General features: G+C 40.1%; 1 protein-coding gene across 4 annotated transcripts; it reads left to right on the top strand.

The window, feature by feature from the left end:
• Positions 1-200: 200 nt before the first annotated feature.
• dnm2a (dynamin 2a) lies at positions 201-26,450 on the top strand. 4 transcript variants are annotated; one of them, XM_087809701.1, is made up of 22 exons: positions 201-610; positions 7,345-7,418; positions 7,619-7,768; positions 7,854-8,057; positions 9,046-9,144; positions 9,211-9,371; positions 9,447-9,589; positions 9,661-9,796; positions 9,873-9,940; positions 10,997-11,135; positions 12,921-13,007; positions 14,097-14,167; positions 16,748-16,799; positions 17,413-17,424; positions 18,597-18,707; positions 21,625-21,734; positions 21,800-21,911; positions 21,988-22,149; positions 23,251-23,474; positions 23,539-23,802; positions 24,846-24,896; positions 26,157-26,450. In XM_087809701.1, exons 1-22 carry the CDS (start codon positions 450-452, stop codon positions 26,185-26,187), a joined length of 2,622 nt encoding a protein of 873 aa, XP_087665827.1. In that variant the 5' UTR covers positions 201-449; the 3' UTR covers positions 26,188-26,450. The 4 variants fall into 4 exon arrangements, with proteins under 4 accessions (XP_087665827.1, XP_087665829.1, XP_087665828.1 ...); XM_087809703.1 differs by lacking the exon at positions 17,413-17,424; XM_087809702.1 differs by lacking the exons at positions 24,846-24,896; positions 26,157-26,450 and adding an exon at positions 23,931-24,363 and having other exon boundaries at positions 202-610.
• Positions 26,451-27,136: the final 686 nt, after the last annotated feature.

Raw genomic sequence — 27,136 nt, 5'->3', positions numbered from 1 at the left:
CTTTGAACACGTGACGTGATTGACGCGTCGCGATAGCCAATAGGGAGGCGGGGATTTGGTTTAGAAGCGAAACACACGCCTTTGTCGTGTCCAATCAGAGCGACGCATGCTGGTGACAGGCGGATGATCCGGCGAATCGAACGACGCGGATCCCCCGACAGGAGGCGGGGCTTCACTCGCCGGTTTCGGTCGGATGTCGTCTCCCTTCTGACCGGATGGCGTTTGGTCAGAAGGAAGTTTTGTTTTGCGAGTTTACCGTCAGATAAAATCCAGTTAGATGTTTTTAAACCCCGCGGAATTAAAGTAGTTCTACCCGCATACACAGCAGGCGGTTGACCCTAGATAGTTTGGAAGGCTTTTGGGTTTTTTAAACAGGAGTAACCCGAGTAGCACCTTGCTGCTAAGCTAACGTTAGCATCTTGTCTGAGCTCTCCGAGCTGAAGGAAGCCATGGGGAACCGGGGGATGGAAGACCTGATTCCCCTCATAAACAAGCTCCAAGATGCGTTCAGCTCCATCGGTCAGAGCTGTAACCTGGACCTGCCTCAGATCGCCGTGGTCGGCGGGCAGAGCGCCGGGAAGAGCTCGGTGCTGGAGAATTTTGTTGGCAAGTGAGTGGAGCCTTTTACTACTTTGACAGCATCCACTGTTTATACTTTAAAGGACACAAAACTCACCATATGTTTGTGTTTCTTAAATGTTCAAAAACCTTTCATTGTTTGTGTGGTCTTTTGAAAGTCAAATGCAAACTTCTTCTTCTATCACTGTTTGACATAGACAAATATGTAATGGATGTTCTTCCAGTTGTTGACACTAGTTTAAAACGTTTGTCTTCTTCCTTCTATAATATATATTCGGATATATGACGTCACAATGCTTTAATCTCTTGGATTATATTCTCCATATGAATCCATAAAGGTCATCCACTGAACTTCCCTCCTTTTTATTCCACTTTTATTGTAAACATTAGTAGTATTTCAATAAGATAACATATTATCTGTTGATAATTGACTCTTCATTGATTCTCTTTAAAATGTTCACGCTAAACCGCATTCGTTCAATTCTTTAGGCTTTGTTTTGTGTCCTGCATTTAACCAGACGTTGAACTTCTGTCTCTGCAAGCAATGCAAGTTTTCAGGTCTGCAAGAAGTCACTTTCCGCTCTCGCCACCGCTTTTTTAGGCAATAGAGGAAGTAGACTTCTGCTTTAGGTAAGGTGAGAGCGGTAGTTCTTGTTAGCAGACGCTCGTCCACTCCCACAGCCCAACCTTTTACGTGAGAAAAAAAACAAGACGGCTTGTTTAGCAGGTTTCCCCACCATTGACTGTTTGTGTTGAACCCGCAGAGTGAACTATAGCATGGCTTGAAGGCAATAAAGCTCCGTAGATGGCGCACAGACAAATGTTTGCTGGATCGTCTTGGGCGAGAGCAGACTTGCAGCTTCTGCGACAGACAACACTTCATATCGGATGTGATAAGGAGGTTTTGTAAGTCGTGATACGTGCTACTGAATCATAACAGCAAACGTTTCCCTCAATGCTCAATGAAGCTTGTTTTCATGTTTGTGACGGCTATTTGAATTCTCACCGTCATCACATTTATGATATATTTCCATAACAAACCATGACATTCTTCTTGTTGGTTAGCAAGTTAGTCAAATATGAGAATGAAAGAACAAACTTCATTGACAAGTTTTCCAATTAATACGATGTGTGTTTTTTTTAGAAGCAAAAGAAAAACTTTAAATAGACAGTTGAATTAATCTTATTCCCTTAAACTTTATTAGTTCAAATTAAAATAACATAAATCAATCAGCACTCACTCAACTACCACTGACCGAAGAAAGGGAACTTCTATTGTATATTTGATTTGTGGATTACTGATAGTGGGTAGTAGTTCTGCACAATCTTTTAAAAAATATATAAATATTGAGATGTGTATATGCGTATCGAAAACGCGTGCGATATATATATATATATTTTTTATATAAATCAAGAATTTCTTTAACCAATCAGGCGTGACCTTAAATGCCCACTTCAACCAATCGGTGTCACGTTCTGTAAACATTGAAATTTGTACTTCTATGTCTCGTTTTCGTTTACATCTCCGTATGTCTGTCAGCTGTGCGGCGCAGCTGGCTAGGCTCGGTTGCTAAGGGGAAAGAGAATTAATATCGATATCGCAATTGAATACACCAATATCGAAAATCGCACTTATTTCCGATATCGTGCAGCCCTAGTGGGTGTGGGGGACTAAATAACAAAGACAAATGTAAACACTTTTATAGAAAATCACTTTGTGATTCAAGATATACTTTCTTTTCTTGTTGGATGCTCCTTCTGTTGTGGTCGAATTTTTTTCAATTTATATAGTTTATTAGTATTATTTGATTTCCCCCCTAAGTGGTGTAAATCTTATCATTGACGTTGATCCCTAAAAAGTCTGGTATTAAATTTCATGATTTTAAATACAAGTCGTCAATCCACCGTCAGTCTTTTGAAACGCATGAATACATAAGTTCGATTTCACGTTAAAATATAAAATTATTTTAATTTATATTGGTAAAGTATTAAAACCCAAATCAGTGTGCTACAAATATGCGTTTTATTATCATTTATTAAATGGCTTAGTTTTATTTTGCCTACTTTGCAATCGCTTGTTTCCGGAAGTTCATCGTGATCTGAGTTACACCTTGTGTTTGTAGTCTCTCAGATGACTTCCAGTAAAGGCGTCATGTTTACACTTTAACAATCGATACAAAGTCTACGTTTAAGCCGTACAGAGTTGAACGCTAGACTGCCAAACATCATAGGACTAGGCGTGGCCTCCATGTGGCCGCGATGACTCATTGTTGATCCAAGAGCTTGTTTGAGCTTTGGAGTCGGACGCTAACCAGCATAACCTCGGCATCAATCATAGCTTGCATGAAGTTTAGTGATGTAAGGTCATCGATGGGGAAATCCCCCGCGGTGGCGAAACATTTTGAAGCAAGAGCATTCGGCTGCTGTTGTATGTCCGCATATGTTTTTTGTTTCCCCTTTTTTTTATGCCGAGGTAAATGCTCGGTGTGAAAGCCGGGCTCATCTCTGTGTCCCCAGGCAAGTGAAATATCCCTCGTCCTCTGTGGCTCCATGACAATAGAATCTAGGTTATATGTCGTGAGAGCTTTTCGTAACGTCACTCACTATGTGTTTTTTTATCTTCTCTTATTATTATCTGGGAATAAGCTCTTCAAATCCCTTAATAGCACTTTGAAGTTTGTAACATTCAGGCTTCCTCCAAGGCAACGCTACTCAAAAAGCTACTAGAAACAGCTTCTTAGGCAGACTTTTCTGAGTTCAAAGTGTTAATAGTAAACAATGATGCAAATTTAAAATGGTCAACATGTGCAAACTCTTAAGGCATATATAATACAAGGAAAGGTACTTGTTTGCAGTAGTGGTGTAAGAAAATATAGATGTATCGTGATGTTTTATTTTACGACACTGTATCGATTATTTAACCCCAAAAAGTTTTCTTGTTTAATTCTTATTGCTTTTAAATAATTGTTTAGTTTCATCATATTTATTTAATGGTTTGTATTTCATTAAAGTGAGTTTTAAATGAAATCATTTAATGCAAATATTCACAGCATTTGCTCTTTTTTATTGTGTTGAACAGTCATGACGTCCTCTACAGCTAAAGGTGAAATCCTGTGAGATCTCGGCAATGACTGAGGACGAGAGGATACAGTCGATTCCACCAGCTTTTAAGGCTAATGTTTGGGCAACTTTTGGTTTCAAAACAAATGAAAGCAGTTATGATTTTGTCAAAAGTAATGTGGTCTGTCAATTCTGCAACACCAGAGTCAAGTACTCGACAATACTACAAATAAATTATTGCGAAATATCGTATCGTTCCCCTTGTATCTTGATGCGTATCGCCAGATTCTTGGTAATATACTTTTGAGAGTCTTAAACACAGTGGTTTCTAGTCAAGAAATGTACAAAAAAAGCACTTCTTGAATGTGTTAGTGTTAGTAAATAGTTTGTTCTATAAACTTAAAGAGGAAGTAAACCATATCTCCATCTACAAGCTGTGTTGGGTGGAGGTGATCAATATATCTCTTTCCATCAGGCTACTGTGAGAACACTGCTGTCGCATGTATAGATAACAAGTGAGTTTCGAAGTCTACTTTCTTTCATTGCTTTCTGAGCGAATGATTCTCCTCTGTAGCAGCAGACATGGGAAGTGCTGTGGGAATGTGGAGAGCCATAATTATATGTACAGTGTCGCATCAGACGCTTGTGGAAAAGCCTCAACATACCACAAACACATTTTGGCTAAATATCACCCTGTGGGAGCTGCTCTTTGACCTCTGAGGTTTACTTTAAAGTCAATGTTTGAATGACAACAACGCCAGGCCTTCAGCAGAGAGAGGTTTTTATCAGTTATGTCTGTGTGCAAAAGGAATACCAGGGCGAGAATAAAGGAGGAGAGACGTGTATCTGTCTTTTCCTTTCTTTTTTTTTTCTCCTGGAGGCGAGAGGCTCACAGTCTGATGCTCTTTGCTGTGACATCCATAATGTATGAATTGACACACAATCTGCTCGGCCTCGTCTATCATTTACTAACGCATCAATAATAGAATATTGGCCTTTTTTTGTGCTGATTTTTTTTAAACTATCCATCCACTTTCTTGAGTGAAGATTGATCAAGTTGAATAAATTGTATTTCTTTGCAAGGATTGCGCTTCACGTTTGATCTATATTTTAGGGCTTTTACTTGTTATTCTCCACCACTAGTCTCGGCGTTTACCTGGTATTTCAGTGAGAGTGACCTGTAACTTATACGCTTTAATATGTTAAGAGCGTGAAGCGTGTTTTTTGTTTTTTATTTCCCGCCTTCTCTCTTTCACACACCTAGGGCTGGGTACTGAGATTAACAGTTCTTTTTTGGCACTATCCAAACATACTTCGTCTTTTGACGCCAAGTTTCGATATCCAGGTGTGATCTTTGTGTGATTTTTCTGAAGAAAAACTGTTGTTTTTTTTTGCACTAGAAATTATTTATTTTATTTATCTTCAAGATAACAACTTGGAGTGGAATTTTACAGATGCTGAAAAATGTAACTCAAGATCTGTACTAATGTCATTTTCATGGTATCGTAAAAATTAAGGAACCCTTAGCGATGTTGAGGTATCGGTATCACTACCGGTATTGGAAACTTAACATCGATACCCAGCCCTACACGCACTTTCCCTTTAAATAATTGTTGCTGCTCAAACTGATCCTCTTTTTTTTTGTTTTAGTCCACATAGTGTTGGTTGCATGGCACCGGCGACACCAAGCCCTTTCGCTGAAGTCAGCACCAACTAGATTGTTCCAATGGATGGTTACATTCCAGTACCAGTAGACCGTCCTTTTATTTCCCGGACTCATGTCAGGAAGAACTGTGATGCAATTAAAACATTTTTTTAAAGCATTTTATATATAATAATAACGATAAATGTTTTCGACACATTGTTGTCCTGACTATTGCTCTTTTTGATTTCCTAAAATCTCATTTCCCTCTATATAAAAGTCTTGTCGTCTGTCACTGTGGGTCAGCATGACAAGCTGTTCAGGACGTCTCCTGCCTTCCCCCGCCAAATGACAGCTGGGGTCGTCTCCAGCGGACCTCAACCCTGGTATGCCAGGCCGAAAAGAATCAATGCATTCTTATTATCCCTTCTTGTTGCCCCTTTTTTTTTAAACACCAGATGGCACATTCAGTGTTTCCGTCTACAGTCACTGTGGGTTTGACAAGACTGTATGCTGGACTCTGCCGCGCAAAATTATTACTACCAGATGTTCGCCGTTTACGAATGCCGACTTACAGGAGGAGCCTCCGCTAACTGCTGACAAAGAGTCTTCAGACATTCCTTATCCTTCCTTTTACTTAAGAGAATCAACCTTGTCCAGGCTGAGTCATTAGCTTGCCGTTTTAATAAAAGCCAAAACAAACACTGAGCCGTTTAATATGCCACAACCAAATACAAATTTGTACAACGCATGAAGGCTGATATTTATTCTGGGTGGATATTATGAAAGCCAATATGTTGTACAGAACCTGAACCATCATCAACAGATTATCTAGTAAACAATAACGCTTGTTCAGATCCACAAGGATGACACGACAAAGCATCCGGGCGACTCTTCGTGTGACACTCGATAAGGAACAGTTTCACAAATTGTGGACAGAATTTAGTTTTCTCTATAGTTGGCGAGTGCTGAAAAGCTTGGCCACCAGACTGGAACTTGGAATGGTTTATAAAGACAGAGACGTCCTTCCCATGCCCAACAAGCACAGACTGAGAGCTAGTGGAAGATTTAAGATCTTCTAGTTTTAGGTCCTATTATATTTAGGTGATTTATATTTTTCAGGATGTTTACCTCAGATCCACCTTGAGGTAACATTGTGTATATTATAGTGGTGTTTATTAGCAAGACTATGGCTGTATGTTTCATATCACCATACAGGGACAACGACACGATATATTCCACTCCTGTTGTATTATCAGTTTTATCTTTACCTTTAAAGTATATATCTTATTAATTATTGTTTCGATTGTTTAAGCGCTTTGTGACCCTGGTCTGGAAAAGCGCTATACAAATAAAAATTACTTACTTATTTACTTACTATATGAACATGGATATATTTGTAGTATTGTCCTAGTATTTGATTCTGGAAAATTGACAGAACGCATGACCCTTTTCATTTGTTTTGAAACAGAAATTTGCCTAAACATCAGCTGCTGCAGTCGGCTGTATCCTCTCATTCTGAGTCATCTCTCAAGATTCATTTTAACTGCGGAGGAAGCGGCTGGAAGTTGTGATGATGTGCAACACGATAACGTGACAAGATAAACAAAACGCTTTGAATATTTGCATGTTATTTGAAAAGAGAAAAAAAAAAGTTTTTTTTTATTAAATAGAATATTATTTAATAGCCTGCTGTTAATTTAAATACAGTATTGAAATAGAATGTCGCCCCTTATTTTTTCACACCTCTAGCTTATTGTTAATTTGCCTCCCAGAGTCTTTTTATCCCTGCTCCGTGACTAGGTGTGCATTACATTGTTGTCTGATGCTCCAATTATGAGTCACATTTGACTTGTTGTGAGGCGTGAAATCCCCCAGTTCCCGTCAATTTAGCAGAGGCCACGCTGTGGGGAAAATGAACATTGAGCCTAATGAATAATTGAACATTCTGCCCGTCTCTTTCACTTTTCCTCCTCGATGTTCCTTTCCCAGCCTCGTATCGCCCCGACATGACATTCATCACTTGAGGTGTTTATTTGATTCTCCGTCTCTCTTTTCCTCAGCGACTTTCTTCCTCGAGGATCGGGCATCGTAACCCGCAGACCTCTCATTCTGCAGCTCATCAACAATAAAGCAGGTGAGTGTGCTGGGTCTGCACATGGCCTCATCTGTCTCCTTTCATCACCGCCCCGCAGATGCCCTCCATGTCTTCCCGCCCGGAGCAAAGTTCTCCTCGCTCCCGTCTATACCGCCTTCATCTCTTTAATTCAACTCTTATCTCTTCTCTCTCGCCTCCGCCAATCTCTCCGGATGTCAATCCGTCCTTCCCGAGTGCAGTATACGCCGAATTCCTGCACTGCAAACAGAAGAAGTTCGTGGACTTCGATGAGGTGCGGCAGGAGATCGAGGCGGAGACGGACCGGATCACGGGCTCCAACAAAGGCATATCTCCCATCCCAATTAACCTGAGGGTCTACTCGCCCCACGGTAAAATACAAATCATACCATTTCACATTGACGTGATATTAATTGAATCATGTCTTTCACACGGGGCGCCATCTCTGGGATCCAGTCCTCAACCTGACTCTGATCGATCTCCCGGGAATGACGAAGGTCGCCGTCGGAGATCAGCCGGTGGACATCGAGCACCAGATCAGGGACATGCTGCTGCAGTTCATCTCCAAGGAGAGCTGTCTGATCCTGGCCGTCACGCCCGCCAACACCGACCTCGCCAACTCCGACGCCCTCAAGATAGCCAAGGAGGTGGACCCTCAAGGTAAAAACGCTGCGTGAAGATAAAGATTGGTATTTGCAAAGAGGGGTTGGTGATTTCAAGATCTCCTTTTTTTTATGAGCTTCCGACCTGTCAATTTAATCTCTTGAGAACTCAATGTTTATTCTGCAGTGTGTTAATAAATTGCTCTGAGGATAGGAAGGACCTGATGGTAATACTATCTAAAGGTCGTTGCTGTCAAATAGGCTTATTACTGCTTTTATAATCAATTATTTTATGGCTTATGACACTAGAGGCTTTACTGTTTATACATACGTTTGTCTTTCTTTCCCTCTTGTTTGCACTTAAATGAGTGTTATATTGTGTTATCACCTCAAAGATTGTAATGGTAGTTTAATGAAGTGATCTGCCTCTTCCTTTTTATCAGCAGCCTGAAAATATTCTGAGAATGTTGTGATGTGTGTCAAGGCTAAAGATAAAAAGGTTGAAAAAAGGGTTTATATGATGGGGGAACGTATTATAAATATATTTTCTGTTATTAATTATGAGGGACAAAAAAATACGTACAAAAGGACTAATAAAACATCTTAAAAAAAAAAAAAGTGTTTAGAGTAGTAAAAGTATTACATTTTAAAAATAAATTCATGATATAAATGCTAAACAAGATTTAAGTTTTCAAATTAGTTTTTGGGTCACATAGAGGTCAAATGAAAAAAAAGTAAAACGGCCACATGTGGCCCCGAGCTCGGTCTGTCCTAAAGAAAAACAAACAAGTTTTATTATGTATATAAATATAAACATCAGGGTTTTCTTTGAATCCTTAAAACAACATTACAATTCATGATTGTTAAGGTAAAACCTAATTAGGCATCAAAATGTATTGAATCAAAATAAAAAAAATGCATGATAAGAAGTACTTTATTAGATAAATGTTACTGGATATTTTAGATTATTAACTTGACTACAACGTTCATCAAGGGCTCTTGGAAGTTTCTTCTTCTACTGACGTTGACTCGTTCTTCTGCGTTAGGTCTGAGAACCATCGGCGTCATCACCAAACTGGACCTCATGGATGAAGGCACAGACGCAAAGGACATCCTGGAAAATAAGCTGCTGCCACTCCGTAGAGGTTAGCGATCAAATCTTCACAGTTGGAGCCCCAACATGTTATTTTAAATGATGGACATGTGTTCAGGCTACATCGGCGTGGTGAACCGCAGTCAGAAGGACATCGATGGCAGGAAGGACATCAGGGCTGCCCTCGCGGCGGAGAGAAAGTTCTTCCTCTCTCACCCGGCGTACAGACATATGGCGGAGCGGATGGGAACCCCACATCTACAGAAAACCCTCAACCAGGTTTGTTTTATTACTCGTTGTGTTATTGGTAAGTATTTTGTTTGCTGATACAAAATGCACACCTTTGCTCTGCAGCAACTGACCAACCACATCAGGGACACGCTGCCTGGCCTGCGCAGTAAACTGCAGGGTCAGCTTCTCTCCCTGGAGAAGGAGGTGGAGGAGTACAAGAACTTTAGCCCCGATGACCCCACGCGCAAAACCAAAGCCCTGCTGCAGTGAGTGCATCTCCTAAAAGACTTCTGTGAAAAAATACTCTTTAACTCTTCAAACGGCTGGTGTGTCTCAGAATGGTCCAGCAGTTCGGCGTGGACTTTGAGAAATGCATCGAAGGCTCCGGGGACCAGGTGGACACCAACGAGTTGTCGGGCGGTGCTAAAATCAACCGCATTTTCCACGAGCGCTTCCCCTTTGAGCTTGTCAAGGTCGGTGTCGCCACTTTCAACAAAGAAGAATTATTAGGAGGCGACTGAGGATTCCTCCCCTTTTTCGTTCTTTTAGATTGTGTTCGATGAGAAGGAGCTGAGGAGGGAAATCAGTCATGCCATCAAGAATGTTCACGGAATCAGGCAAGTAATGATGGAATCACTAAAAACTACAGATGATTGTCATGTTGCATCAGTTTTCACAAAATCAACTATCGTTATTTTTTTTCAAATGCATTAGTGATCTAAAAACGGATGCTAATGGCTTTTAATTAAAGCCGTCGTCAGCTTTTTTTAGTCATAATATCATGTAAACATCGTATCTGTTTTCTCAACATAATTAATTGATGGGTCTCATCATTAGCTCTTTGTCTGCCTGGTTGTTTTCCTCGTGTTACTTTTCTTTTCATTGTGTTTTAAACCATGTTATTTTGCCCCATTTGTTTGTTCATGACTTATATAATTTCATGATAATCACTACACTATGGAAACAAGCTGATGATATAATTTTAAAGATGTGTAAAAAAAAACGTAACTATTAGACTTCTAACTCTAATTAGATTACACTATGGAGATCCCTTTCTATCGCAGTAGTGCTGCACAACCACTAGAGGGTTATGTCTCCATCCAAACGCCTCCTAATCCCATTACATCAAAGCCCTTCCAGTAGTAATCAGATGAAAACCTATTCTTGTAGACCCACTTCAAATGCGAAATAATAGCCAACATAGCAGATAAATACCAGGTATTTTACCGTTTTTTTTCTCCCTCTGAACATAAGGTGAACTTACAATTCTGGTTTTACTTACTTATCATGAACTGATTTTATGTACACGTTAGTAAATGTTTAGCCGCACCACGATTTTCCGTTGGTATTACTTGAAGTCGCACAATATGTATTTTGTAATTTTTGTAAATGTTTAGCTTCAGACCACATGACCAGAACACACCTAATGGGTCAACAGAAGCTCTGCTTTACTCTATATTGTTGAGAAATGAGTGAAGAGGTGGAGAGAAAGAAAAATGATGTGTAAAGAGTCATGATTTGTAATCCATGTAGATGTTGACGCCCTACTTCCAATGGTGTCGTCATTGCAGTCATTTTTTTTTCGTCCACTTTGTTTTATTTTGTCCACCCATGTGTCCATTAACTGTTCCATCTGTCTGCCACTCTCCCCCCGTCTCCCTGTCCACCTCCAGAACGGGGCTGTTCACTCCCGACCTGGCGTTTGAGGCCATCGTGAAAAAGCAGATTGTAAAGCTGAAAACTCCGTGTCTCAAATGTATCGATCTGGTCATTCAGGAGTTAATCAACACAGTCAGGCAGTGCACAAATAAGGTACCGCGGGAAGTCCCGGCATCATCTCACCCGACCGACCCGGCACCCAGGGATGAGACGCCCCCGTGGCTGAGTTGACCCTTGAGTTTGTCCTCAGCCCCCCGGGCCTCGCTGATCCCTGTGTCCAGGTGGTGGTGACATGTTGTTCAGTGCTGTGATGTGTTGTTGTGAAGATGTGTCGGCATCTTTATCTGTTGGTTCTTCTCGGACAAGCTGAAGGTCTCCGTGGTTAAACTCAAAAACCAAGAGATTGTAGTGAATGTGACGCCTTCAGCTTGTCCTGCTGGTCTAATGCAAACAAACTAGAAATGACTAACTAAATGAAAACTTTCTCTTTTTCTCTTCTTCTTCTTCTTCTTTCCCCTGTCTGTCATTTTTCTTCCTATAATTCTTTCCTTCTCTGCGGCCCCGACAAAAAAAAAATGCAATTCTAACCCCGCATGAACTCTCAGAACGGGGCTCTTCACCCCCGACTTGGCCTTCGAGGCGATAGTCAAAAAGCAGATCCTCAAACTCAAAGAGCCGAGCCTCAAATGCGTGGACCTCGTGGTGTCCGAGCTCACGGCGCTCGTCTTGAAGTGTGCCGTCAAGGTAACCGTAGAACACACCTGTGCCCCCGAGAAGATGGCTTCTTCGTTCGTGTTTGAACCGTAGCTCCTTTGATGATCTTGAGTTGAAAGAAGAATCACCATCAGATGCTTCATACCAGTCATGAGATCACACACACGGTCAACTTCATCTTCCTGTTTGCATCAAAACACATCGTTTAACAACTCTTGTACTGAGAAGTCGGACATTAACAGGCGACTGCAGTGATATTCTCCTGATATTTGGCCACTTTTTCAACAACCGGCTCCGTAAAGATGACATTGACGGCTCCCGTGATGCTTTGCCGCCCAGCCAACCAATCACATCCGCTGATCACTTTCAACATAGTGACAGTCGTAGAATTTATAAACACAATAAATAAATGGAGCCGTGTGTAGAAAGGCATCATGGGAGTTCACTGTTTTGTTGGCACCATCATTAAGATGGATGCGGTAATAAGTGCCTCCAACTTCTGTGGTGATGTTAAGTTGATCGTCCATTCAAATAAATCACGTTTTTGTGACAACAATGTGAACAAAAACAAAGAGCTTTGTTGTCCCTACAGCTTTATTTAATATATTTAAAAATGCACAAAAATAATAAATGAAAAAATGGCGAAGTAACACCGTACACAGAAACAAATGGTGCTCAAGAGAAAACAGTTTAGCTCACGACCTTGGTAACCTGTTAATGAATAACATTGTCCTGTAAAGAATGCAACCATTCTCAGCGTAGCTTCCTTCAAAGAGTCACCAGTGGCTCGAGGACAAAGGTGCACGTTATCGAGAGTCATTACCGTCGTCATCGCCGTCTTCAGGACAGAAATACATCTTGTTTTCCTTCAAATTAAATCCATCAATTCACATCAAAACCTACATTCAACCATTTGTCAAACTGTAACTCAGGGCATGACATCTCTTTTAGTTCTGGCTTGTGATAAATTTCCTACTTTCTTCTCAGAAATCTTAATCTTGTGTTTCTCTGTGTGTAGCTGTTTGCATATGTGTGGCGCCTTAACTGTCACTTGACTCTCTTTTCTTCCCCCTTTTGTCTTTGTTCTCATCTTATTTTTCAATTCTCACTCGTGTGTCTCTCTGGTTAAAACGTTGGTAAGTCCAACCGGGTCTACTAAAGTCACATGTCTGCGTCCGTGTCTCTGGTCAGCACTGCAGTCGTTTGCCTTTGTCTTTTTTCTAGCTCAACTCCTACCCCAGGTTGAGAGAGGAAACCGAGCGCATCGTGACCACCTACGTCCGAGAGAGGGAAGGCAAGACCAAGGACCAGGTATGAAGATTAGACATCTGATTTTTATTTTTATTTTTAAGAGATAATTTGAGTGTTTTTTTTCTAAGAGAAACACAAGGAATACAATTTTATAGTGTTTTATATTTTTATATATGAAGTAACACACATGGGAAAGGGGAAAAACCCTGATAACAATCTACATTAAATAGATTTTTAGTAGAACCCTTGCTATTCTTTTTTTAATGACTTCCACTGTGAGGTCTCCATATGACAAAATTAAAGCAGTGGATCAAAGACATACTTTTAAATGAAGTACTGAAAGACTTTTTGAAGAAAAAAAAGGAAAATGCAAATTCCTAGAAGATATGATGTTTTAGTTGCACTTTTCTTAAAAGCGTGGTCAGAAACTACATTTTTAAACTTGCTTATTGTTGCTTTTAACTTTTGCATTTGTATCTTCTTTTACAATTTTTCTTCTCTTTTTTTATTTTAATCAACCAAAAGAAAACACAATATTAAGATGAAACAACCGAAAGTTTGATCTTCCCTGCAGGAAATGCTCGGAATGATAAAACAAAAAAAGACAAATCAAGAACATTTGACGTTAGTGGCAACGGAAGGTTCCATGACGATGCAGTTACTCTGTTCTGACATGGGAGGGAGCCAGAAACCATCTTTTAATGTTACGTATTTCTGCTTTAATCGACCCAAAAAAACCCGCATTGAGACTCACACAGGATGTTATAATGCAACAAAAATAACATTAATCATGAGAATATATGTATATATATATCCTCAACATTTAAGATACTAAAGTAAGTAAGTAAGTAAGTAAGTAATTTTTATTTGTATAGCGCTTTTCCAGACCAGGGTCACAAAGCGCTTAAACAATCAAAACAATATTCAATAAAGTATATATTTTAAAGATCAAGATAAAACTGATAACACAACAGGAGTTCCAGAAAATCAAGGAAAAGCCTGAACAAATAGAAACGTCTTAAGATGTTTCTTAAAGGAGTCAGTAGATCCATCAAGCGCAAAGAGAGAGGAAGATCGTTCCAAAGCTTAGGAGCAACAGCCTGAAAAGAATCTAAAAAACTGAACCTCTACATTTCTCTGCTCGTGGAGGTTCTGCTGCTGATCGACATCGAGCTGGCCTACATCAACACCAACCACGAAGACTTCATCGGCTTCGCCAAGTACGTATTCCTCCGCCCCTCCCCCGTGGTTTTATTTTCTGCTGCATCTTGACCTCGTCCGTCGCGAGCGTGAAAACACTCGTCCACATTCTCCTGAGCATCCTTTCATCGGTTAAGCGATCGTTGAATTCTCTTGTGGCTTTTTCCTCACGTCTGTACCTTTACACGAGCGAACCCCCCCCCCCATCAAAGCGATCGCTTCTAATTAGTCACGTACTGGAAGCCGCGGTGCGTCGCCGAACGAGCTCGCCAATTAGCCGTCCACCCACATCCGAGCATGTTCCTCCGTAGACCGGTGGATGCCACCATCAAGGTGATTAATTAGCCGTGGGTTTTTTTTTATTTGCACGCCATAATATCGCTTCCTCGCCACACACACACGCGCACGTCATGCTCGGCTGCTCGACGGAACAGGCTTCCTGTCTCTGGGAATATCGTGCCGGTTGACAGCGAAAGTCTAATTATATTTGACTGAAGTGACGTCCATCTGCCGCTCGTTGCATCTGCAGCGGTTTAGTAGAATGGAGAGGCGCCACCTTCACATCTCTCCTGTGTAGAAAGCATGTTTGTGAATATTCCTGGATTACAAGAGATGGTTGAAGAAAAATGTTGTCTTAAAAAAAAAAAAAATCATCTTTGTAGGTAAGTGCATGTACTTTTGTTGGCTTTTTAACAAGGGTTGTTTTTTTTCAAGTCGATTGTTCGAGCTGCGTCAAGGTTAATTATTTCCCAAAATAGCAACGAATGTCGTGACCAGAATCGTCTCTCAATGATGAGCCACAAACGAAGAAGATTATATTAAGAACTGAGGTCCATTCCGGTGGATTATGTGCCTTTGTGACCCTGGTCTCGAAAAGCGCTATATAAATAAATATTACTTACTTACTTACTTACTTTACTATTGTTGAAGAACCTGAGATTGTGGTAGTCCTACTACTGGGAGTTAATATGCATTAAATATGGTGTAGATTTCATCCAAATTGGATATATTTAAATTTTCATTGGGGTCTTCTGTTCCCCCCATTCTTGCCTTTGTTGTGCGAGCTCAGTCTATATGATAATCTTCAAGCTTTTTTTGTCGAGAAAATTCAAATTTAAGTACCACATGAGTCGTAACCTCTTTAGTTTTGAATTCAAAAGGTCTCCAAACATCCGTTTTAAAAGCTACAGGAGTCGACTGTATCCTCTTATCCTCAGCAACCCTAGGATCTGGCAGTGTTTGATTGTCCATTTATCTATGGAGGATGTAGTGAATGATCCTTTTCCACCCCTAATATATATATATATATATATATATATATATATAACAATGCCTTGGGAAATTTTATTTGGTAAATGTAAGTGACAAATATATATGGCTGAATTTAGGGTTAAATATTGAAATGTAGAAAGAAATCAGCTTCTCAAATTCTACACAAAACTTTTAAGTAACAACTGCACGGCACTGACGAGGCGATTGTTTTGTTTTGTTGTGTACTTATATCCGTAACAACAAAACTTTGTCCCGTGTGTGTGTGTGTTTGGTGACATCAGTGACAGGGGGAGGCCTTGCCTTGCATCTTGCATGGCGCGTGGATTTCGATCAATGGTCTGTTAGGGCTGTTTAACGGTTGTTATGACGTCACTTTCAGTCTTGACCACAGAAGGCTGGATGATGGTAGCCCCCCAGGGTACGGCAGCAACAGGTGGGCTGACAACGAGGGGGTGTTTCTGTGTGAGAGATGGTTTGATTCGTCCAATTATTATCATTGTTTTGTAAATTTTACATTTTGTAGAAGTGTTAAGTGAAATGAAGTCTAAGACACACCTTAGGTCTTCTGCAGATCTGCGAGTGCGGATCACAAATGTCGTTTGTGTAACCAGTTACACAACGGTTGGAAGCTTTGGTTACCCTTGTAAAAAAAAAAAAAGGTAAATGTTGACTCCCCAGTAGGAAAAAAGGGTATATTTGTAGTATTGTCAGTGCAGAGTGCTTTTTTGTGGTGTCGCAGAATTTACAGAACACCTCTTGACGAAGTTGAAACTGCTTTCATTTGCTTTGAAACCAAAATATGTACAATCATCAGCTTTAAAATCAGCTGGAGTCGACTGTATCCTCTTGTCCTCAGTCAGCTCCGGGATCTCGTGGGATTTCGTTGTGATTTAGCTGCAAGAAGTAATGACTGCTGCCATCTAGTGGACAAAAGAAAAACGAACAAAAGCTGTGAATATTTGCTTGTTAACGGTCAATAAGAAAATCAAATTAATTTATTTTACACTCTTTAAATTTTAAGCATAAAAAAACGATCATAAAAATAAAATATGATTTGAAAGCCCAAAAATCTACGCAGTGCTGTTGAATATAGATGCAGTATTGTGAAAAATATCAAGATATTTTAGTGAATCGACATCTTCTGTCACCCGTAGATGACAAAAAATATTAGTTTTGTGTTCATTTTCAGACTCATAGGAAAAGTTTTCTTCTATGACCCTGAAAATAATATTTCCTTTGACCTCAATTCCTCAAGGTCAAACCATTAAAAAAATGTGCTCTGTGAGTTCCTTCTTGCTCATTGTTGGTTGTTTTTTTTTGTCCGACAGTGCACAGCAGCGCAGCACGGCTGCCAACAAGAAGCGAGCGATACCAAACCAGGTGTGTATTCAAAGTATTGTTTAATCCCCCGTGACTGACGGCTGCCTCGAGCTTTAATCTCGTCGAGTGATCGCGCTACGATTAAGCGGTTGATGTCGTAACCTTTACCTGTGTTTAAACTTCCTTTTTAACTTCTGTGTAGTCGTTTAAGATTAAATGTCTTTTCATCGTCGACCTGTGACTCGAGCGGGAGCCGCTCCAGATGCAAAACACTTTTGCTTGGCTGCTTCCCTCCGGCACGGCCATCGTTTCCATGGCTGACATTAACGGCTGTTTTGCATGCCGAGAAGGCGTGTTTGTCCTTCTGCCGACTCCATAATCTGAGTTCTGTTTTGTTTGGAGGGTCGGTGTGCATGGCCCCCCCCCCTCGCACCTCAACTGAAATATGAAGTAACCAGATTGTGGAAAATGTAATTCTAATTGCATGTAATTTTCTTGCTTTCTTTTTTTTCCTCTCTCTCTGTATGGATTCTGTCTCTTTCCTCCCAACATTCTCCGACCTTCATTTGTCCTCTGGTTTTTCCCTCCTCTCGTTGTCTGCATTTTTTTTCATTCATTTTGCCAATGACTTCCCTCTCTGCTATTATTTTTCCCTGCTTTCATGTAAATGCAGGGTGAAATTCTGGTAAGTACCCCTAGATATTAACCACACCTGGCCACTGGGGGGCAGCACTGAGTAGGCCTAACAAGGACTGAAGCCACCATGTACAGGTCAGCCCGCTATAGAGGGTTCCGCTGCCAGATAAGAGGATAAATATTGACTCGTCGAGAGTCGAAACTCAACTCGGTACTGAGTTCTTGTGAACTTCTGCAGCTCGGCGCTCTGGGACAGCTCCACGAGGAGAAGGTACACGTTCTTGACTCCCAACCGTCTCCAGTAATTTGGAGCTGTGACGTCACTAATGTGCGGCAGTAATTGTGGTTCTCAAGACATAATTGTCAAAAAAAAAATTGTGTTGAATAATTTGGTACTAACATTGACGTTATTATTTTTCTAAAATGGTCCTTTTAGCGAGTGGAGTGACCACGTGTTCAACTGTGGCTGGTTCTTGCAGTTGGGTCAGTATCTCTGCTGCCCCCTGGTGCACGGCGAGGTAATAGTTTGCCTTGCGAGAATAAAAAATATAGTTAATTTGGATTTAAATGATTAAATCAGCCGTATTTGTATGGATTTAAATATATATTTCTTGTCAAATGCATTTTTAATGGCTTTTAAATAGATTTGAATCAACATTTTTTACTATGAAATAACACAGACTCTGTCTTTCAGAGGTCATTGATTATTTGAAATGTATACATTTGCCGATTCGGTAGATTATATTGTAGATGTATTTGTACTAATTTAAAAAAAAAATTAAACTTTTGCATGATTTTTACTCACAATATCATCATAAAACCATCGACTGGTCATCATTTCATCTGTTAACTTTCCTTAGCAAGGCAAACTAGAATTTGTCTCTGACGCAAACTAACTTAATGCTTCTATATTGCTGACCTGTTACCTCTGTATCTCATGTTTAAAGTGAGAGTTTGATATAATAATTTGCATTAAAACTATTTTACTATCATTTTCTGTATAGCTAACAAGACTAACATCGTCTCTTCTTTACTCACCGCCATCAAACATGATGCTTCACATTAACATCCTTTAACTGCCGTTATCTCATCATCCATCTGGTTCACTGTAGATCACAATAAGAGACCATCTCTGTCAAACCAGTATTTTCTTTCATCGTCCCGTTGCACTTTTCTCTCTCTACTGCCCTCGTCTCTCTCCCTCGTTCTTCTACTGCGCAGGTGATCCGAAAAGGCTGGCTCACCATCAACATCAGCATCATGAAGGGAGGATCGAAAGAGTACTGGTTCGTCCTCACCGCCGAATCTCTCTCCTGGTACAAAAACGAAGAGGTGAGACTTTGTTTTTTTTTTTTTAATTCGTCGTCTTTGCAAATGTGAAGTTCTCGGTCAAATTATCAATGGATTTACTGTTGAACGTCCAGCTGCGACACCATTAGAGGTTCATATTAAGTTGCAAAAAGCAGGTGTTTTCTCTGCATATCATACTTTTTTTGTAGGCCTTGACAAAAACACAACCGGCTTTTCAAACAGTTTCAAACCGACTAATATGTAGTTCACTGTTAATCATATCTGCTGATGAAATGTCATATTTACACTGAAAAATCTTCCTTGTACAAACACATTTCTGCTATATCTGCTTCGCACAAAATGTGTTTTAAATTAAAGTGTTATATATTTTAAAAAAATGTCACTATTGATTATATTTCACGTCTTAGAAAGTTTGAAAATATCCCAATAAATGTTCCTTATAGACTACTTCCTTAGAATGTTTCATACTTCTTTTACAGAGATAAATAAGTCTTAAAATAAGGAATAAAATGTCTTAAATCCAAATTTCAAAAGTCTTAAAATGTTGAACACATGAAAAACATGACTTTTTTTTGTTTGAAAATGGAAATGTATCAAAAATATTTGGTGACATTTATTCATTTTTCACAAGTGGAACTTAACAAAACGAGGAAGCGGGTTTCAGTCAGGACCCGCAGAGCAGACGCGCAATCATGGTCACTTCACGTAACAACGTCAGAAAGAGAGCTTTTTAGGCAACATCGGCACGATGGGAGTCAAGGACGGTTTTTCAAAGGACTAAATAGTCACGAGTATTTTATTGTTAAAATAGCCATTTGGGTTAAATTATCCACAAACCAATGCAATTAATGTGGTGGAGTTTTTATATTTCAAGGTTAATTGTCGTGATGGTCTTGACTTTACAAATTACAATTTCAAATGGTATTAAAAAAAAGTCTTGCATTTAACTTGAAGCTCTAGGAACTCAACTGTCTTCAATTGTTGTAGTTGATTATGGGAACTCTATATGAAGTTAACCTCCCTGCTACTCATGCTGTACCGCAAAACATTTGGAAGAAGACTTCTGGTTCTGGTGCTGGTCCCAGTCCGGCCTAACCAATGTGCAGACTACTGTTCAGCTGTGGCTGAAGGAACAGGTAGTCTGAACACTGGGCAGGCCGGGTGGTGTTAGTGGTGGTGGTGGTGAGGGGCAGCAGGAGGAAGGACCCCGAGGTCATTGTGGCTTCAGGCGACTACAGCAGGACAGAGAGCACAAAGAGTAAACATTAGCCAAAAATCACACGTAAGATAAAAGCAGATAACATTTCATTTTATGGCTTTTTACATCTAAAATATTGACATAAATACTCTTTTTATTGCATTATTAAGTTTTTCTAACCTGTATTCACACTTCAAATAGTTAGTAAATGGGTTAGCATTGTAGTTTCACTCAAGTATAAAGTCCTCACCGTCGTCCCAGTGAATCCATATCCGCCGACAAATGAATAAATCCTGGACTAAGTCTCCGGTCAGCAGCCGAGCGTCTCCCAGTCGATGGAAGCTGAGCGAGTTGAATGAGCTCGCAGGGATGTCGGAGGCAAACTGACGTGGCAGGCGGGCTGAAATGTTCCAGCCGGGGTCTGACTTTGGAATTTGCAGGAAATCGTACTAGGTTACGGGGGCCGAGGGGGCGGGCGGGCGGGGGGGGGGGTGATTGTGTGTTCAAGTGCTCACGTGATTAGAAACAGTTGAAACTGATCGAGACGTTTAAGTGACGGTTTGAGAAAGAGTCGATCTGATCCTTAATATGTGTCATTCCGATCTATTTGTGTGTGCGTGGATGTTGTGTGTTTGCGGCTGGAGTGATGTAACGGTTGGATCTACACCACGGTCGGATTTTTAAACACTTCCAGATGTCTCTGCTCGGCTCGCAAAAAGCTGGCACCCCCCTCCCCCAATCTCCCCTTCTTCCTCTTCCCCTCACCCCCAGTTCACTCGCCAACCTGGTGGTCACTGACCGACTGGAAATAAATCCTTGTTTTATTCATTGATTTTCATCATGATGTCACCTTCGACCACTTCTTAAGAACCGCTGCACACGCTGCTAATTCTTTGATGCTGGAGAAAGTTTTTTTCTCCTTTTCCATGAAGGAAGAAGTTCATTCTTTGTTGAAGTTATTTAAAATATAGACATTAAACATTATATATACACATTATATTTTGAACCTCTGAATGACATAACTAGTATTATGATCTATTTGTCCACATTGTGTAAGTTAGAGTAGTTAACAGCCGTTAAAAAGGTATTATTATTATTTAACACATAGTAAAAAGAACCAAAACGGAACTAAAATAATACTAACAAAGGTTTAAAATAATCATTTGATAGAATAATAGTAAAAGTCATAAAATAAACACGATAATGAATAAAATAAGCATGTATATATCAAAATAACCACACTACAGCAGGACAAACGTAGACATCATTTTTAACCTGTAGTTTAAATCACCAAAACGTTAGATTGAACACATTGTTTTTGGCGCCCCCTCGTGTCATAACAGTCTAACTGCAGCATTTTTTTCTTATTTTAAACTTTTTGGTAACTTCAAAGCATATCACAATACTTCATATAGAATAGACAGAAATACTGTCTCTGACTTAGTGGTCACATGTTCTCTTAGCCTCCGTCTGATAGGTCACCCAGACAAAGTTACGTCGTGAAGACAGTGGTTAAAGTGGTTGCTAGACGAGCGCTAGAAAAAGACAATTTACCTTTTATAACAGATAATATAAAAAGGGAAAGTCTTTTTCTTCTTTTTTTTTTAAACTTATGCTGCTTTAAATGAAAGTAATGAAGGTAACTCTTGATAATATTAATCTAATCTGCTTTTGTTGGTGGTTCTGGTCTTTTTCTTTTGGCTTCTAATGATCTTGAACTGGTTCATATGTTCCTCGCAGGAGAAAGAGAAGAAATACATGCTGCCTTTAGACAACCTGAAGATCAGAGACGTGGAGAAAGGCTTCATGTCCACCAAGCATATATTTGCAATCTTCAACACAGAACATCGGTAAAGACGAAGCATCTCCTCGTTGTTGTGATTAACAATTAAAAAAACAAACACAACTTCTCCAGGAACGTGTACAAGGACCTCCGTCAGGTAGAGTTAGCCTGCGACTCTCAGGACGACGTGGACAGCTGGAAAGCTTCGTTCCTCCGGGCGGGAGTGTATCCAGAGTGTGACCAGGTACGAGGAGGACTTCTTTTTTTCGGTCTCCCTTTTTTTGAAGCCACATCCACCGTCACACCTCTCTCGCCCGCAGACGGAGAACGAGGAAGCTCCTCCGGACACCTTCTCCATGGACCCGCAGCTGGAGCGGCAGGTGGAAACCATCCGGAACCTGGTGGACTCGTACACCGGCATCGTCAACCGATCCGTCATCGACATCGTGCCCAAAACCATCATGCATCTCATGATCAACAATGTAAGTCCAGAGGAAGATTGGAATCAATATATTTGTCCTTAGTTTATTTCTGAAAATCCCCCTAAATTAAACAACAATGTTGCTCATTTACCGTCACTTGTTTAATTAAACAACATTCATTCAAGCTTGTAAATTCAACATTGCATATGTGGAGCCATTACGCTCGACAACCTTTTCATCATTGGTGACCTGATAGCTCTTATAATGCTTGGTCGCCCAGCCAACCAATCACAGCTGTCGATTGACATAGCAACAGATGTCGAATTAAAAAAAGTATTGTAGCTACAAGTGGTGTGTATATGCAGTAATATGGAAATTTGATACGTATCACAATACAGAGGCAACGTTACTATATATTGCAATATACTGTGATACTGTAGTAACAAGGATATATTTGTAGTATTGTCGAGTACTTGACTCTGGTGTTGCAGAATGTACAGACCCCTTTTTTTTTGTTTTGAAACCAAAATATATGTAACTTTACAAGCTGGAAAAAAATGTAGTGGACTGTATCCTCTTGTCCTCAGTCTTCGCCGGTATCTCGCATCGATTTCATTGTTACTTTAGCTGCTAGTAATGACAGCTGCCATCTAGTGGTCGGAAGTTGGGTTGCAACACAAAAATATTTGCATGTTAATTTAAAAAAGGATTTTTTTGTCACAATTCTTTTGACACAAAAATTGATATATTGGTGTATTGATTTATTTATATTATTGTATTGCACATTTTTTTTCAGACTTCTGTATGAGAAAATTTAAATTCTAGATTAAAAAAAAAAAATTAATTTTATTTCATACACTTTATATAAGGTTACGTTGTATAAATGAAAGCTGGAAGTAAAGTGGGATATTTTATGATTTTTAAGGGATTTTTTAATCAATACACTATCTTAAAAAAAAAAATTGCGATAAATATCGTTGTATGGGTATTTTTTCACACCCCTATGCTACAATATGTCTCAATATACAGTACTGTGTGGAAAACAAAGCACAGAAATTTCTTTTCCAGTACATCATCTGTTACTTTACTGTCCGACGTCTTTGAACGCACCACGTGTCTCCCGTCCGCGGGTCTTTAACCGTGGTCTCCTCCTGCCTCAAGGCTAAAGACTTCATCCACTCCGACCTGCTGGCCTACCTGTACTCGTCCGGGGACCAGAACGCCCTCATGGAGGAGTCGGCCGACCAGGCCCAGCGGCGCGACGAGATGCTCCACATGTACCACGCCCTGAAGGAGGCGCTGAACATCATCGGCGACGTCACCGCCAACACCATCACCACCCCGGTGCCGCCCCCCGTCAACAACGCGTGGCAACAGGAGGCCAGGTGGGTCCCCCCCTCGCGACACCCCTCTAGAGCAGGACTAACTTTATCCTCTCTTCTCCTACAGCCCGACTCCTCAACGCCGGCCTCCCCCCACCTCAGTGCAGCCTCCCAACAGACCACCTGTCGCTCGGGGGCCGACCCCCGGACCTCCGCTGAACCCTACGCCGGCCTACGGAGCTCCTCTCAACCCCTCCCCTGCCTTCGGGGCCCCTCCGATCCCCTCTCGCCCGGGTCCACCCATCAACGCCTTCAACAGCACCCAGGACCCCTTCAGCGCTCCTCCTCAGATCCCCTCCAGACCCGCACGAGTCCCCCCGGGTGTACCCAGGTAAGCCTCCGAAACTCGGTAGTGACCTCTCTCTCTCTCTCTTTCTTTCTCGAGGGTTTTTGTGGTTTCTCCTGACTCTCCGTGAGCCCCTTTCACACCTTTTTTTTTATCTCCTCTCCTTGTTGCAGCCGAAGACCCCCTGGTGCGCCCTCCCACCGGCCCACCATTATCCGCCCCGCTGAGCCCTCTTTGCTAGACTAAAACCCCAATATATACCGTGTGTGTTACTGTGTGGCTGCAGATGTGTGTACTTGCACATGATAGGCTGACGGTCGGGGGGGGCGGGGCTTAAGGGTCGAGGGAGACTTGGATCATGAAACATCCTGTTATGGGTGAACCGATGCTTCTTTTTTTTTTTCTCCCCCAAAACCTCTTGGATCAGATGCCGAGAGATTCCGACACTACATCACTCGATATTTAAGTAAAATAAAAAAGTACTCCCTCGCTCCGACCCCCCCCCCCCCCTTGATACCGCGCTTTTTATTCTAACTCGCCAATTATCGACCAATCTGTGCTTCTTTTTTTTTTAACGACGTTGAATAAATAAAAGTTTAAAGAGCATCTTCATCTCCATCATTTCAAACGATCCTTGACCCCCAAGTATTGTTGTAAATACGGGGCGACCCGCCTCAGAGCTATTTATGACCCGGGGGCCCCATGAGTTCTGATCCAGCAGTTTTTTTGTTTTTTTAGCTTTGGTTGCTTCGAGAAGACAGTTTGGAAGAAATTAAATCTTCTGGTTCCTTTGATTGAGTCGGTGGTGGTGGGCGTGATGTCGGAGCCCGTCCTGTCTCTTCGAAGGGGGGACAGAATGTGCTTCTTCAAAAATCCTGGTTCCGCGGGTCTGACCTCGTGACAGAACCGCTTGAGAAAAAAAAAAAATCCAAATATTTTGATACTTAATTGGGTTGAATTCTCTCGCCGTGTCACGAGTCCAAACCCGGAGACTGTAAATACGAATCTCTGTACTAGGTTGTGGGATATCTTCTGATGGATGTCCCTCCCCCTAACTCCCCCTTCTTCTCCCCCCTCCCTCTGTTAAGTGCCTCTGTAGCAATGAATCCACCTGACAGAACCGAGAGAGAAATAAAGAGGTCTGTACAAAAACGAGGGACTGGCTCTGGTGGTTGGTGTCTTCCTTGTGTTGTCGTCCTTCTTCTCTCTCCTGTCGTCTTCTCCCTCACAGCAGAACTTATGACTTTTACTGATGTTTAGCAGCGACAAAGATCGTTAATTTATCGTTTTTCAATCATCCATCTCACAAAAATGTATTAAGCGACTTCCTAGTTTTTTTATTATACGTGCAAACATTTTAACTGTTCTTTTTTTAAGCACTTTTAGGCGTTTTTGTCTCTTTTTTAAATTATTATTTTTGTTTTTGTGTTTTAGAAACACTTATTTATTAATTTTTTCGGAAGAAAAAGGTGAATTTACATTCATTTTTTTTGTTAAATATTGAAATAAAAACATTAAAAGCATACAAGCTATTGATGGACTGGAAAACTTTCCAGGGTGTCCCTTCTACAACAAAAAGGAAATGGCAAGAGAAAAAAAAACACGTCCATGATGGATAAAAGGAAGTAAAAATGTGTCTGTCTAATGAGAAGTACTGGACTTTGTCACTATTATAATTTGGTTAAAGCTAAAATAAATGTCATTTTACAAAGAGTACTTTTGAGATAATAGAATAATTAACATCTTAAGCTAATATTGGCAAAATGTGAAATCAAGTAGGACTGTTTTTGGAGGGAAAGTCTTTTGTAAATTTGTAAATATATGTTTTGGTTTTAAAGAACAAATAATGATTATTAGGATGAGGAAGCTTATATTATAATGAAGTGGTTTTTAACATTTGAAATATTTGAAATAAATGTATATTATGGTTTTGTTTTGTGTTATAGTAAATATTTGGAAACACAAATCCACTTTTCAGAAATCTTAAAAATAAAATAAATCGGAACCAGTCCCTGCAAAACGAATATTCAATTTAAATAGAAACGTTTGGTCCACCAGAAATATACTTTTCCACCACTAGATGGCCACAGTAGTTCGGATAATGCGAGCGTTATAAAAGTAAACATTAAATCCTTAGTACCGGAAGTGAGCAGTATTTGAACCGCAGCTTCTCTGGTAAATATTTTATAAATGTATATATATATTATACATATACATTATATACATATATATGACAAAAGGAAGAAAAGAGAATGATCCCACGAAGAGTTCAGCCAATCAGAGGAAGCGTCTTACCTGGTGAAGGTTACATACTTTTTTTATTTCCTGTTTATCATCTTATAAGATAAATATATTTTTAAAACTTTTAATGTTAACTTTGACTGATTGTCCCTGAACAGACGTCCGCCTGCTCGTCGGAACCAGTGGTGACCGTGAACAACTTGGACCGGGCCTGGACCTCAGTGGCCGACGAGAGCCGAATAAATTCATATTTAAGTTATAGTTTAGCTGAAAATGTCACTCGACCTTTGACTCTAGTCGTCGTCGTGTTGACGCGTTGGAATGAATGTGTTGGTTTGGGGAGTTTGGATAAACAGGAAGTCTGGTTTAAAAGCACAATCATTGTTTTTAAAGTCTCTCAGTGATGCTTCTGTAGCAAAATAATTGCCTGAATTAAATGCCAAATAAGGGAAGATATATTGGAATGTTGCCTTTTCTCTTAAATGTGTATAATCTCTGATTTGTTCCCTAAATGACTGTAGTGTGTTGGATAAGCAACAAGTTTTTTTTGGATTAATGTCGTAGTATCTACTACTAAAAACAAAACCAGTAAAAATGTAGTTTATTTTATTTCATCCTGGCCTTTAATCTGAAAAAAAAACCCAGTGTTTCTGATTTTATCCACACGATTTATAAAAAATGCTAATGGTATTAGCAACATTGCAAAGAAAATGGCTGCCAACATTTAGCATTAACAGCAATGTTATAATAAAACATATTTTTGTTAGCATTATTTACAACAAGGCAGATTTGCTAACTGTTAGCATTAATGCTAATGAGGAGAAAATTGTAACTAATAACCTTATTAGCAACATTAAAAAATGGCTGCAAACATGTAGCAATAATAGTAATATATGCAACAACAAAAAATCGCTAACAGTTAGCATTAATGAATAATGTAGAAAAATGGTTTAACTTGTTTTTAAATTATTAGCAACAATACAATGAATACAACATAAGTTGTAAAAAATAAAGTAGCTGCAAACATGTAGCATCTATAGCAATGCTATTAAGAAAACCTTTTGCTATTAGAACCAATTGTAACAAAACAGTGTTAGCATAAATGAAAATCAAGAGGATAGAATTGTAACTTAGCATT

This window comes from Callionymus lyra, chromosome 15, assembly GCF_982586985.1.
Source record: "Callionymus lyra chromosome 15, fCalLyr1.hap1.1, whole genome shotgun sequence".
Lineage (NCBI taxonomy): Eukaryota > Metazoa > Chordata > Actinopteri > Syngnathiformes > Callionymidae > Callionymus > Callionymus lyra.
Note: the sequence above shows the minus strand (reverse complement) of the source record. Positions and strands in the feature narration are given on the sequence as shown.